At 48.9% G+C, this 15,287-nt stretch overlaps 1 protein-coding gene across 2 annotated transcripts in view; it reads right to left on the bottom strand.

Annotated features, from left to right (window-relative positions):
• Nucleotides 1–15,287, bottom strand: part of LOC124005584 (cyclin-dependent kinase 14-like) — a 274,642-nt gene that overhangs the window by 146,658 nt on the left and 112,697 nt on the right. For both annotated transcript variants that reach the window (XM_046314981.1, XM_046314983.1), the window contains one exon: nucleotides 401–521. In XM_046314981.1, coding sequence (XP_046170937.1) covers nucleotides 401–521 — 121 coding nt within the window. The remainder of the gene's footprint in view (nucleotides 1–400; nucleotides 522–15,287) is intronic.

The raw sequence follows: 15,287 nt of genomic DNA, 5'->3' as shown, positions 1-15,287 counted from the left end.
GGAAAGGGGCGTACCCGAGGACTGCCTGTCCAGATCGATGTGGTCACGGTTCAATTCACAGCCTGGACGGCAGTTCTGACAGACCCCTGTCCATATACTGACTAAAGCTGTCTGTCTGTCGCCATAGGAAGGCCTCTATCTGTCCATGTTCACAGTAAATTCCCCTGTCTGAGCCTCAGACTCTGCCAGACCAGGTCTCCCAGCTTCTCATCAACCCCAGATAGAGACATGGCCAGGTCTCGACCTCTCCTCCCTATGGAACACATTCACACAGCTGTCTGTGGCTCTCTGTGGGGTTCACACCTCATCTGACCTAGAGGAGGAAGTATTCTCCCTGTTGTGGAGAGGGATGTGGCAAGAGGTAGGGGGTCAGGGGTTAAAAGTCTGTGGTACTACCCACCACATGTCCAGGCAGGTGGAGTAGTCTGTGGATCCCAGGAGGACATCAGGGGGGCGGTACCACAGGGTCACCACCTCATTGGAGTAGGTGTGGCTGGGGACTGACTTAGCCCGTGCCAGACCTGCAGGAGAGAACACACACACACTGTAAGGAACTAGTGGGAACAGAAACATAATATGTTAACTGTATCATTGAATGCTCTCCACTGAGGCTCCATAAGATGAGAGAAAAGCTGGTGCAAAGCAGAGCAGGTCTTGCCTGAGGTGCTCTTTGACATGGACCCTGGGTACCAACAGGACCAGGGCTATCAGAATACCAGACATACTCAAAGCTACAACAGACCATCTCCATACACTACATATAACATCAAGGACACCGCTCCCTAAACTGATACAGTATTGTGTGTGAACTGAGTGTGTGTGTGTGTGTGTGTGTGTGTGTGTGTGTGTGTGTGTGTGTGTGTGTGTGTGTGTGTGTGTGTGTGTGTGTGTGTGTGTGTGTGTGTGTGTGTGTGTGTGTGTGTGTGTGTGTGTGTGTGTGTGTGTGTGTGTGTGTGTGTGTGTGTGTGTGTGTGTGTGTGCGTGTGTGGGTGGGTGCATGCATGTGCTGGCGCTGCAGAGCCAGCTAGTTTTAATGAGTCTGGTGGCATTTAGCGAGCTGTCCTCCCAGGTGGTGAGACTGGTTCATTATAGCATTTAGCTTAAACAGCCAAGACTTCCTCCCCCTTTTGCCAACCCCCTGTGTGTGTGTGTGTGTGTGTGTGTGTGTGTGTGTGTGTGTGTGTGTGTGTGTGTGTGTGTGTGTGTGTGTGTGTGTGTGTGTGTGTGTGTGTGTGTGTGTGTGTGTGTGTGTGTGTGTGTGTGTGTGTGTGTGAGGGCAGGGTGATGCAGGGCAGGGAGTAGTTAACATGTCCCTATGCCAGAACACACCCAGGCTTCCAGGAGAGAGGGAGGTTGAGCCAGGATTCCTCACAGTCTAACACTATAATTTACAGACTAATCTGACCTGTAAACAATAGGCTGTGTCACAGAGAGGAGAGACCAATATCCCAGACACACTGAGAGCCTATCATTTACACTGCGGGTGCTGTGAGGTGTGTGTGTGTGTGTAGGGGGACTGGGAGGTTAACGCAGGGCAGAAGCAGGGAGAAGATATCTAATCATCATAAAAAGGCCAGAATAATAGACTGAATGGGTAGTTACAGTATATGGGTTGTCTGGCTGTAGGTTCATCTGAATGATAGAGAGATGGAGAGAGAAGGACAGGGAGGGAAGGTAGAGGAAGGAGAGGGATGGAAAGAGAAAGACAGGGAGGGAAGGTAGATGGAGGAGAGGGATGGAAAGAGAAAGGCAGGGAGGGAAGGTAGAGGGATGGAAAGAGAAAGGCAGGGAGGGAAGGTAGAGGAAGGAGAGAGATGGAAAGAGAAAGACAGGGAGGGAAGGTAGAGGGATGGAAAGAGAAAGGCAGGGAGGGAAGGTAGATGGAGGAGAGGGATGGAAAGAGAAAGGCAGGGAGGGAAGGTAGAGGGATGGAAAGAGAGAGGCAGGGAGGGAAGGTAGAGGAAGGAGAGGGATGGAAAGAGAAAGACAGGGAGGGAAGGTAGAGGAAGGAGAGGGATGGAAAGAGAAAGACAGGGAGGGAAGGTAGATGGAGGAGAGGGATGGAAAGAGAAAGACAGGGAGGGAAGGTAGATGGAGGAGAGGGATGGAAAGAGAAAGGCAGGGAGGGAAGGTAGAGGGATGGAAAGAGAAAGACAGGGAGGGAAGGAAGGTAGAGGAAGGAGAGGGATGGAAAGAGAAAGACAGTGAGGGAAGGTAGATGGAGGAGAGGGGTGGAAAGAGAAAGGCAAGAAGGGAAGGTAGAGGAAGGAGAGAGATGGAAAGAGAAAGACAGGGAGGGAAGGTTCGATGGAGGAGAGAGATGGAAAGAGAAAGACAGGGAGGGAAGGTAGATGGAGGAGAGAGATGGAAAGAGAAAGACAGGGAGGGAAGGTAGAGGAAGGAGAGGGATGGAAAGAGAAAGACAGGGAGGGAAGGTAGAGGAAGGAGAGGGATGGAAAGAGAAAGGCAGTGAGGGAAGGTAGATGGAGGAGAGGGGTGGAAAGAGAAAGACAGGGAGGGAAGGTAGAGGAAGGAGAGAGATGGAAAGAGAAAGGCAGGGAGGGAAAGTAGAGGAAGGAGAGAGATGGAAAGAGAAAGACAGGGAGAGAAGGTAGAGGAAGGAGAGGGGTGGATAGAGAAAGACAGGGAGGGGAGGTAGAGGAAAGAGAGGGATGGAAAGAGAAAGACAGGGAGGGAAGGTAGAGGAAGGAGAGGGATGGAAAGAGAAAGACAGGGAGGGAAGGTAGAGGAAGGAGAGGGATGGAAAGAGAAAGATGGGGAGGGAAGGTAGATGGAGGAGAGGGGTGGAAAGAGAAAGACAGGGAGGGAAGGTAGAGGAAGGAGAGAGATGGAAAGAGAAAGACAGGGAGGGAAGGTAGATGGAGGAGAGGGATGGAAAGAGAAAGGCAGGGAGGGAAGGTAGAGGAAGGAGAGGGATGGAAAGAGAAAGACAGGGAGGGAAGGTAGAGGAAGGAGAGAGATGGAAAGATAAAGGCAGGGAGGGAAGGTCGAGGAAGGAGAGAGATGGAAAGAGAAAGACAGGGAGGGAAGGTAGATGGAGGTGAGGGATGGAAAGAGAAAGACAGGGAGGGAAGGTAGATGGAGGAGAGGGATGGAAAGAGAAAGGCAGGGAGGGAAGGTAGAGGGATGGAAAGAGAAAGACAGTGAGGGAAGGTAGAGGAAGGAAAGTGATGGAGGGAGAAAGGCAGGGAGGGAAGGTAGATGGGATGGAGGGAGAAAGGCAGGGAGGGAAGGTAGAGGAAGGAGAGGGATGGAAAGAGAAAGACAGGGAGGGAAGGTAGAGGAAGGAAAGGGATGGAGGGAGAAAGGCAGGGAGGGAAGGTAGAGGGAGGAGAGAGATGGAGAAGGGAAAGCCAGGGAGGGAAGGTAGGGGAAGGAAAGGGACGGAGGGAGAAAGGCAGGGAGGGAAGGTAGAGGGAGGAAAGGGACGGAGGGAGAAAGGAAGGGAGGGAAGGTAGATGGAGGAAAGGGATGGAGGGAGAAAGAGAGGGAGTGATAGGCAATAGTGGGGGTGTGTACTGTATTTACACTCCAGGACCTAGATGATTGGATTCCCTCTCCTCCACTCCTCCAGTGTAGTCACCACGGTAACAGCACGAAACAGGCGGATGGACACATTGCTCTTTCTATAGAATGGTGACTGCCCGGTGGCCCTGACATTCTACATCAGAGAACACCTGAGAGACCTACTGCAGTGAGAGGCTCCATTTCAAAGGCCTTCACACACATGCACCAACCTTCATACCTTCAAACACGGACACTCCTGGCATTGAGACAACAGTTTCACACTATACAACCGGTGTGGCTCCTGGCTGGCCTTCCATTCCAGGTCGCCCCGGAATTAAGGTCACACACCCACGTATACGCAGGCAAGCACGCACACACACACACACACACACGCACACACACACACACACACACACACACACACACACACACACACACACACACACACACACACACACACACACACACACACACACACACACACACACACACACACACACACACACACACACACACACACACACACACACACACACACACACACACACACACAGGTAGCCCTGGGTGTGAAGTTCAGTAGTGAATTATACATCACACTGTGTCCCCATGGCAACACCTGGGGTCAGAGAACAGAGGGCAGGAGAGGAGGAGGACAAGAAGAGGGTGTTGAAGAAGAATACAGCCAGAGAGGAGACTGAAATAGACTCCATATCCCCCCTGGGACAAACAACTCAAGCCTTCTTTTGAAGTTCATTCTGAAGTCAAATGACTTTCAGATATCTCTGTGTAGCCTCCTCCTCATCTTCCTCCTCCTCCCCACCTCCTCGGCTGCTGTGTCTAAAGCTACAATAAATCCATGGGGAGAAAGAAACAAGATATACCAAACAAATTATTTAAAAAACACAAAAAAACAGCATTCATCATTACAAAAAACACTGAAAAACAATCTTGCAGATGCTGCAAATGCAAAATTTGTTTCAGTCATGAAATGTGTAGCCAGAATAGAAAACAGGGTAAATTAAATAATGTGTCACTCCTCTCCTGCATCACCCCAGTCTAATATATCATGATGAATGTCGGATTGTGTGATTTGTAATAATAACCCCTGCTCATATCTCAAATATATATATATAACAAAACTAGATATAAAATGGCTTTAAGATATTATATAATGCTTTGGAAGTAATTTTGCATACTTGCACGGGTTTCTGGTGGCAATAACTGATTGTGTGTGCTTGGCAGGTAATTTATGTCTGGTCTGATAGAATCTGGGTAATGTGTGACGTGTGTGTGTGTGCTGGTGTGTGTGTGTCAACATGGCGTTGGCATGCATACTGCTATTGCTTCTTCATGGTCTGGGATCAAGACATTAACATTTTGATTCCCCTTTGCTTATCAAACACACACACACACACACACACACACACACACACACACACACACACACACACACACACACACACACACACACACACACACACACACACACACACACACACACACACACACACACACACGCACACACACGCACACATACGCACACACACACACACACACACACACACACACACACACACACACACACACACACACACACACACACACACACACACACACACACACACACACACACACGCACACACACACACATACACACTCAAACAAGCAAAACTAGTATTTAGGATCAGAAAAATGTTTTATTCCCTATGCTAAGAAAATCCCATGAGAGACAGTTGGCTCACATGCTGAATTAATTAATCCATCCAAACATGGGCTTTTCAACTTCTTGTGATTCTCCCCACTTCTCCTCTCATATACAGTAGTAATAATTAAAGGTATGTGGTGGATCACCTGCCACCTGCCTCTCTGTCTGTCTATCACAGCCTGTCTCTCTGTCTGTCTATCACAGCCTGCCTCTCTGTCTGTCTATCACAGCCTGTCTCTCTGTCTGTCTTTCACAGCCTGTCTCTGTCTGTCTATCACAGCCTGCCTCTCTGTCTGTCTATCACAGCCTGTCTCTCTGTCACAGCCTGCCTCTCTGTCTGTCTATCATAGCCTGTCTCTCTATCACAGCCTGTCTCTCTGTCTGTCTATCACAGCCTGTCTCTCTGTCTGTCTATCTCTCTGTCTGTCTATTTGTTTTGCTGCTTTTTGTTCTATGTTGCTCTGTCTGTATGCTATGTCTTGCTTGTCCTATGTTGCTATGTCTTGCTTGTTCTATGGTGCTATTGTCTATATTGTAATTGTTTTTAATAACCTGCCCAGGGACTGCGGTTGAAAATTAGCCGGCTGGCTAAAACCGGCACTTTTACTGAAACGTTGATTAATGTGCACTGTCCCTGTAAAAATAAAATAAACTAAACTAAACTAAACAGCCTGTCCCTCTAAACAGCCTGTCCTGTCTATCACAGCCTGCCTCTCTGTCTGTCTATCACAGCCTGTCTCTCTGTCTGTCTATCACAGCCTGTCTCTCTGTCACAGCCTGCCTCTCTGTCTGTCACAGCCTGTCTCTCTGTCTGTCTATCACAGCCTGCCTCTCTGTCTGTCTATCACAGCCTGTCTCTCTGTCTGTCTATCACATCTCTCTGTCTGTCTATCACAGCTCTGTCTGTCTATCTGTCTGTCTATCACAGCCTGTCTCTCTGTCTGTCTATCACAGCCTGTCTCTCTGTCTGTCTATCACAGCCTGTCTCTGTCTGTCTGTCACAGCCTGCCTCTCTGTCTGTCTATCACAGCCTGTCTCTCTCTGTCTGTCTGTCTATCACAGCCTGTCTCTCTGTCTGTCTATCACAGCCTGTCTCTCTGTCTGTCTATCACAGCCTGCCTCTCTGTCTGTCTATCACAGCCTGTCTCTCTGTCTGTCTATCACAGCCTGTCTCTCTCTGTCTGTCACAGCCTGTCTCTCTGTCTGTCTATCACAGCCTGTCTCTCTGTCTGTCTATCACAGCCTGTCTCTCTGTCTGTCTATCACAGCCTGCCTCTCTGTCTGTCTATCACAGCCTGTCTCTCTGTCTGTCTATCACAGCCTGTCTCTCTGTCTGTCTATCACAGCCTGTCTCTCTGTCTGTCTATCACAGCCTGTCTCTCTGTCACAGCCTGCCTCTCTGTCTGTCTATCACAGCCTGTCTCTCTGTCTGTCTATCACAGCCTGTCTCTCTGTCTGTCTATCACAGCCTGTCTCTCTGTCTGTCTATCACAGCCTGTCTCTCTGTCTGTCTATCACAGCCTGTCTCTCTGTCTGTCTATCACAGCCTGTCTCTCTGTCTGTCTATCACAGCCTGCCTCTCTGTCTGTCTATCACAGCCTGCCTCTCTGTCTGTCTATCACAGCCTGCCTCTCTGTCTGTCTATCACAGCCTGTCTCTGTCTGTCTATCACAGCCTGTATCTCTGTCACAGCCTGCCTCTCTGTCTGTCTATCACAGCCTGTCTCTCTGTCTGTCTTTCACAGCCTGTCTCTCTGTCTGTCTATCACAGCCTGCCTCTCTGTCTGTCTATCAGCCTGTCTCTCTGTCTATCTATCACAGCCTGTCTCTCTGTCTGTCTATCACAGCATGTCTCTCTGTCTGTCTATCACAGCCTGTCTCTCTGTCTGTCTATCACAGCCTGTCTCTCTGTCTGTCTATCACAGCCTGTTCTCTGTCTGTCTATCACAGCCTGTCTCTGTCTGTCTATCACAGCCTGTCTCTCTGTCACAGCCTGCCTCTCTGTCTGTCTATCACAGCCTGTCTCTCTGTCACAGCCTGCCTCTCTGTCTGTCTATCACAGCCTGTCTCTCTGTCTGTCTATCACAGCCTGCCTCTCTGTCTGTCTATCACAGCCTGTCTCTCTGTCTGTCTATCACAGCCTGTCTCTCTGTCTGTCTATCACAGCCTGTCTCTCTGGCTGTCTATCACAGCCTGTCTCTCTGTCTGTCTATCAGCCTGTCTCTCTGGCTGTCTATCACAGCCTGTCTCTCTGTCTGTCTATCACAGCCTGTCTCTCTGTCTGTCTATCACAGCCTGTCTCTCTGTCTGTCTATCACAGCCTGTCTCTCTGTCTGTCTATCACAGCCTGTCTCTCTGTCTGTCTATCACAGCCTGTCTCTCTGTCTGTCTGTCTATCACTGTCTGTCTAGCAGCCTGTCTCTCTGTCTGTCTATCACAGCCTGTCTCTCTGTCTGTCTATCACAGCCTGTCTCTCTGTCTGTCTATCACAGCCTGTCTCTCTGTCTGTCTATCACAGCCTGTCTCTCTGTCTGTCTATCACAGCCTGCCTCTCTGTCTGTCTATCACAGCATGTCTCTCTGTCTGTCTATCACAGCCTGCCTCTCTGTCTGTCTATCACAGCATGTCTCTCTGTCTGTCTATCACAGCCTGTCTCTCTGTCTGTCTATCACAGCCTGCCTCTCTGTCTGTCTATCACAGCCTGTCTCTCTGTCTGTCTATCACAGCCTGTCTCTCTGTCTGTCTATCACAGCCTGTCTCTCTGTCTGTCTATCACAGCATGTCTCTCTGTCTGTCTATCACAGCCTGTCTCTCTGTCTGTCTATCACAGCCTGTCTGTCTGTCTATCACAGCCTGTCTCTCTGTCTGTCTATCACAGCCTGTCTCTCTGTCTGTCTATCACAGCCTGCCTCTCTGTCTGTCTATCACAGCATGTCCTGTATGTCTCTCTGTCTGTCTATCACAGCCTGTCTCTCTGTCTGTCTGTCTATCACAGCCTGTCTCTCTGTCTGTCTATCACAGCCTGCCTCTCTGTCTGTCTATCACAGCCTGTCTCTCTGTCTGTCTATCACAGCCTGTCTCTCTGTCCTGCCTGTCTCTCTGTCTGTCTATCACAGCCTGTCTCTCTGTCTGTCTATCACAGCCTGTCTCTCTGTCTGTCTATCACAGCCTGCCTGTCTCTCTCTGTCTGTCTATCACAGCCTGTCTCTCTGTCTGTCTATCACAGCCTGTCTCTCTGTCTGTCTATCACAGCATGTCTCTCTGTCTGTCTATCACAGCCTGTCTCTCTGTCTGTCACAGCCTGTCTCTCTATCACAGCCTGTCTCTCTGTCTGTCTATCACAGCCTGCCTCTCTGTCTGTCTATCACAGCCTGTCTCTCTGTCTGTCTATCACAGCCTGTCTCTCTGTCTGTCTATCACAGCCTGCCTCTCTGTCTGTCTATCACAGCATGTCTCTCTGTCTGTCTATCACAGCATGTCTCTCTGTCTGTCTATCACAGCCTGTCTCTCTGTCTGTCTATCACAGCCTGTCTCTCTGTCTGTCTATCACAGCCTGTCTCTCTGTCTGTCTATCACAGCCTGTCTCTCTGTCTGTCTATCACAGCCTGCCTCTCTGTCTGTCTATCACAGCATGTCTCTCTGTATGTCTATCACAGCCTGCCTCTCTGTCTGTCTATCACATCCTGTCTCTCTGTCACAGCCTGCCTCTCTGTCTGTCTATCACAGCCTGCCTCTCTGTCTGTCTATCACAGCCTGCCTCTCTGTCTGACTATCACAGCCCATTTCACCACACTAAGTAATCCCCAATGAGATAGGCAGCAAACAGCACACATCCCAGTCAAGTCATTCCCTGCACACACAACCACACACACACACACACACACACACACACACACACACACACACACACACACACACACACACACACACACACACACACACACACACACACACACACACACACACACACACACACACACACACACACACACTCAAACAAGCAAAACTAGTATTTAGGATCAGAAAAATGTTTTATTCCCTATGCTAAGAAAATCCCATGAGAGACAGTTGGCTCACATGCTGAATTAATTAATCCATCCAAACATGGGCTTTTCAACTTCTTGTGATTCTCCCCACTTCTCCTCTCATATACAGTAGTAATAATTAAAGGTATGTGGTGGATCACCTGCCACCTGCCTCTCTGTCTGTCTATCACAGCCTGTCTCTCTGTCTGTCTATCACAGCCTGCCTCTCTGTCTGTCTATCACAGCCTGTCTCTCTGTCTGTCTTTCACAGCCTGTCTCTGTCTGTCTATCACAGCCTGCCTCTCTGTCTGTCTATCACAGCCTGTCTCTCTGTCACAGCCTGCCTCTCTGTCTGTCTATCATAGCCTGTCTCTCTATCACAGCCTGTCTCTCTGTCTGTCTATCACAGCCTGTCTCTCTGTCTGTCTATCTCTCTGTCTGTCTATTTGTTTTGCTGCTTTTTGTTCTATGTTGCTCTGTCTGTATGCTATGTCTTGCTTGTCCTATGTTGCTATGTCTTGCTTGTTCTATGGTGCTATTGTCTATATTGTAATTGTTTTTAATAACCTGCCCAGGGACTGCGGTTGAAAATTAGCCGGCTGGCTAAAACCGGCACTTTTACTGAAACGTTGATTAATGTGCACTGTCCCTGTAAAAATAAAATAAACTAAACTAAACTAAACAGCCTGTCCCTCTGTCACAGCCTGCCTCTCCGTCTGTCTATCACAGCCTGTCTCTCTGTCTGTCTATCACAGCCTGTCTCTCTGTCTGTCTATCACAGCCTGTCTCTCTGTCTGTCTATCACAGCCTGTCTCTCTGTCACAGCCTGCCTCTCTGTCTGTCTATCACAGCCTGTCTCTCTGTCTGTCTATCACAGCCTGTTTCTCTGTCTGTCTATCACAGCCTGTCTCTCTGTCTGTCTATCACAGCCTGTCTCTCTGTCTGTCTATCACAGCCTGCCTCTCTGTCTGTCTATCACAGCATGTCTCTCTGTATGTCTATCACAGCCTGCCTCTCTGTCTGTCTTTCACAGCCTGTCTCTCTGTCTGTCTATCACAGCCTGCCTCTCTGTCTGTCTATCACAGCCTGTCTCTCTGTCTATCTATCACAGCATGTCTCTCTGTCTGTCTATCACAGCCTGTCTCTCTGTCTGTCTATCACAGCCTGTTTCTCTGTCTGTCTATCACAGCCTGTCTCTCTGTCTGTCTATCACAGCCTGTCTCTCTGTCTGTCTATCACAGCCTGCCTCTCTGTCTGTCTATCACAGCATGTCTCTCTGTCTGTCTATCACAGCCTGCCTCTCTGTCTGTCTATCACAGCATGTCTCTCTGTCTGTCTATCACAGCCTGTCTCTCTGTCTGTCTATCACAGCCTGCCTCTCTGTCTGTCTATCACAGCCTGTCTCTCTGTCTGTCTATCACAGCCTGTCTCTCTGTCTGTCTATCACAGCATGTCTCTCTGTCTGTCTATCACAGCCTGTCTCTCTGTCTGTCTATCACAGCCTGTCTCTCTATCACAGCCTGTCTCTCTGTCTGTCTATCACAGCCTGTCTCTCTGTCTGTCTATCACAGCCTGTCTCTCTGTCTGTCTATCACAGCATGTCTCTCTGTCTGTCTATCACAGCATGTCTCTCTGTCTGTCTATCACAGCCTGTCTCTCTGTCTGTCTATCACAGCCTGTCTATCACAGCCTGTCTCTCTGTCTGTCTATCACAGCCTGCCTCTCTGTCTGTCTATCACAGCCTGTCTCTCTGTCTGTCTATCACAGCCTGTCTGTCTATCACAGCCTGCCTCTCTGTCTGTCTATCACAGCCTGCCTCTCTGTCTGTCTATCTATCACAGCATGTCTCTCTGTATGTCTATCACAGCCTGCCTCTCTGTCTGTCTTTCACAGCCTGTCTCTCTGTCTGTCTATCATAGCCTGCCTCTCTGTATGTCTATCACAGCCTGCCTCTCTGTCTGTCTATCACATCCTGTCTCTCTGTCACAGCCTGCCTCTCTGTCTGTCTATCACAGCCTGCCTCTCTGTCTGTCTATCACAGCCTGTCTCTCTGTCTATCTATCACAGCCCGTCTCTCTGTCTGTCTATCACAGCATGTCTCTCTGTCTGTCTATCACAGCCTGTCTCTCTGTCTGTCTATCACAGCCTGTCTCTCTGTCTGTCTATCACAGCCTGTCTCTCTGTCTGTCTATCACAGCCTGTCTCTCTGTCTGTCTATCACAGCCTGCCTCTCTGTCTGTCTATCACAGCATGTCTCTCTGTATGTCTATCACAGCCTGCCTCTCTGTCTGTCTATCACATCCTGTCTCTCTGTCACAGCCTGCCTCTCTGTCTGTCTATCACAGCCTGCCTCTCTGTCTGTCTATCACAGCCTGCCTCTCTGTCTGACTATCACAGCCCATTTCACCACACTAAGTAATCCCCAATGAGATAGGCAGCAAACAGCACACATCCCAGTCAAGTCATTCCCTCTGCACACACACACACACACACACACACACACACACACACACACACACACACACACACACACACACACACACACACACACACACACACACACACACACACACACACACACGCACACATACACACTCAAACAAGCAAAACTAGTATTTAGGATCAGAAAAATGTTTTATTCCCTATGCTAAGAAAATCCCATGAGAGACAGTTGGCTCACATGCTGAATTAATTAATCCATCCAAACATGGGCTTTTCAACTTCTTGTGATTCTCCCACTTCTCCTCTCATATACAGTAGTAATAATTAAAGGTATGTGGTGGATCACCTGCCACCTGCCTCTCTGTCTGTCTATCACAGCCTGTCTCTCTGTCTGTCTATCACAGCCTGCCTCTCTGTCTGTCTATCACAGCCTGTCTCTCTGTCTGTCTTTCACAGCCTGTCTCTGTCTGTCTATCACAGCCTGCCTCTCTGTCTGTCTATCACAGCCTGTCTCTCTGTCACAGCCTGCCTCTCTGTCTGTCTATCATAGCCTGTCTCTCTATCACAGCCTGTCTCTCTGTCTGTCTATCACAGCCTGTCTCTCTGTCTGTCTATCTCTCTGTCTGTCTATTTGTTTTGCTGCTTTTTGTTCTATGTTGCTCTGTCTGTATGCTATGTCTTGCTTGTCCTATGTTGCTATGTCTTGCTTGTTCTATGGTGCTATTGTCTATATTGTAATTGTTTTTAATAACCTGCCCAGGGACTGCGGTTGAAAATTAGCCGGCTGGCTAAAACCGGCACTTTTACTGAAACGTTGATTAATGTGCACTGTCCCTGTAAAAATAAAATAAACTAAACTAAACTAAACAGCCTGTCCCTCTGTCACAGCCTGCCTCTCCGTCTGTCTATCACAGCCTGTCTCTCTGTCTGTCTATCACAGCCTGTCTCTCTGTCTGTCTATCACAGCCTGTCTCTCTGTCTGTCTATCACAGCCTGTCTCTCTGTCACAGCCTGCCTCTCTGTCTGTCTATCACAGCCTGTCTCTCTGTCTGTCTATCACAGCCTGTTTCTCTGTCTGTCTATCACAGCCTGTCTCTCTGTCTGTCTATCACAGCCTGTCTCTCTGTCTGTCTATCACAGCCTGCCTCTCTGTCTGTCTATCACAGCATGTCTCTCTGTCTGTCTATCACAGCCTGCCTCTCTGTCTGTCTCTCTGTCTCTGTCTGTCTATCACAGCCTGTCTCTCTGTCTGTCTATCACAGCCTGCCTCTCTGTCTGTCTATCACAGCCTGTCTCTCTGTCTGTCTATCACAGCCTGTCTCTCTGTCTGTCTATCACAGCATGTCTCTCTGTCTGTCTATCACAGCCTGTCTCTCTGTCTGTCTATCACAGCCTGTCTCTCTATCACAGCCTGTCTCTCTGTCTGTCTATCACAGCCTGTCTCTCTGTCTGTCTATCACAGCCTGTCTCTCTGTCTGTCTATCACAGCATGTCTCTCTGTCTGTCTATCACAGCCTGTCTCTCTGTCTGTCTATCTGTCTATCACAGCCTGTCTCTCTGTCTGTCTATCACAGCCTGCCTCTCTGTCTGTCTATCACAGCCTGTCTCTCTGTCTGTCTATCACAGCCTGTCTCTCTGTCTGTCTATCACAGCCTGCCTCTCTGTCTGTCTATCACAGCCTGCCTCTCTGTCTGTCTATCACAGCATGTCTCTCTGTATGTCTATCACAGCCTGCCTCTCTGTCTGTCTTTCACAGCCTGTCTCTCTGTCTGTCTATCATAGCCTGCCTCTCTGTATGTCTATCACAGCCTGCCTCTCTGTCTGTCTATCACATCCTGTCTCTCTGTCACAGCCTGCCTCTCTGTCTGTCTATCACAGCCTGCCTCTCTGTCTGTCTATCACAGCCTGCCTCTCTGTCTGACTATCACAGCCCATTTCACCACACTAAGTAATCCCCAATGAGATAGGCAGCAAACAGCACACATCCCAGTCAAGTCATTCCCTGCACACACAACCACACACACACACACACACACACACACACACACACGCACACACACACACACACACACACACACACACACACACACACACACACACACACACACACACACACACACACACACACACACACACACACACACACACACACACACACACTCAAACAAGCAAAACTAGTATTTAGGATCAGAAAAATGTTTTATTCCCTATGCTAAGAAAATCCCATGAGAGACAGTTGGCTCACATGCTGAATTAATTAATCCATCCAAACATGGGCTTTTCAACTTCTTGTGATTCTCCCCACTTCTCCTCTCATATACAGTAGTAATAATTAAAGGTATGTGGTGGATCACCTGCCACCTGCCTCTCTGTCTGTCTATCACAGCCTGTCTCTCTGTCTGTCTATCACAGCCTGCCTCTCTGTCTGTCTATCACAGCCTGTCTCTCTGTCTGTCTTTCACAGCCTGTCTCTGTCTGTCTATCACAGCCTGCCTCTCTGTCTGTCTATCACAGCCTGTCTCTCTGTCACAGCCTGCCTCTCTGTCTGTCTATCATAGCCTGTCTCTCTATCACAGCCTGTCTCTCTGTCTGTCTATCACAGCCTGTCTCTCTGTCTGTCTATCTCTCTGTCTGTCTATTTGTTTTGCTGCTTTTTGTTCTATGTTGCTCTGTCTGTATGCTATGTCTTGCTTGTCCTATGTTGCTATGTCTTGCTTGTTCTATGGTGCTATTGTCTATATTGTAATTGTTTTTAATAACCTGCCCAGGGACTGCGGTTGAAAATTAGCCGGCTGGCTAAAACCGGCACTTTTACTGAAACGTTGATTAATGTGCACTGTCCCTGTAAAAATAAAATAAACTAAACTAAACTAAACAGCCTGTCCCTCTGTCACAGCCTGCCTCTCTGTCTGTCTATCACAGCCTGTCTCTCTGTCTGTCTATCACAGCCTGTCTCTCTGTCTGTCTATCACAGCCTGTCTCTCTGTCTGTCTATCACAGCCTGTCTCTCTGTCACAGCCTGCCTCTCTGTCTGTCTATCACAGCCTGTCTCTCTGTCTGTCTATCACAGCCTGCCTCTCTGTCTGTCTATCACAGCCTGTCTCTCTGTCTGTCTATCACAGCCTGTCTCTCTGTCACAGCCTGCCTCTCTGTCTGTCTATCACAGCCTGTATCTCTGTCTGTCTATCACAGCCTGTCTCTCTGTCTGTCTATCACAGCCTGTCTCTCTGTCTGTCTATCACAGCCTGCCTCTCTGTCTGTCTATCACAGCCTGTCTCTCTGTCTGTCTATCACAGCATGTCTCTCTGTCTGTCTATCACAGCCTGTCTCTCTGTCTGTCTATCACAGCCTGCCTCTCTGTCTGTCTATCACAGCCTGTCTCTCTGTCACAGCCTGCCTCTCTGTCTGTCTATCACAGCCTGTCTCTCTGTCACAGCCTGCCTCTCTGTCTGTCTATCACAGCCTGTCTCTCTGTCTGTCTATCACAGCCTGCCTCTCTGTCTGTCTATCACAGCCTGCCTCTCTGTCTGTCTATCACAGCCTGTCTCTCTGTCTGTCTATCACAGCCTGTCTCTCTGGCTGTCTATC

This window comes from Oncorhynchus gorbuscha, linkage group LG19, assembly GCF_021184085.1.
Source record: "Oncorhynchus gorbuscha isolate QuinsamMale2020 ecotype Even-year linkage group LG19, OgorEven_v1.0, whole genome shotgun sequence".
NCBI classification, from domain to species: domain Eukaryota; kingdom Metazoa; phylum Chordata; class Actinopteri; order Salmoniformes; family Salmonidae; genus Oncorhynchus; species Oncorhynchus gorbuscha.
The sequence above is the reverse complement of the archived record's forward strand: the minus strand, read 5'-3'. Positions and strand labels throughout refer to the sequence as shown.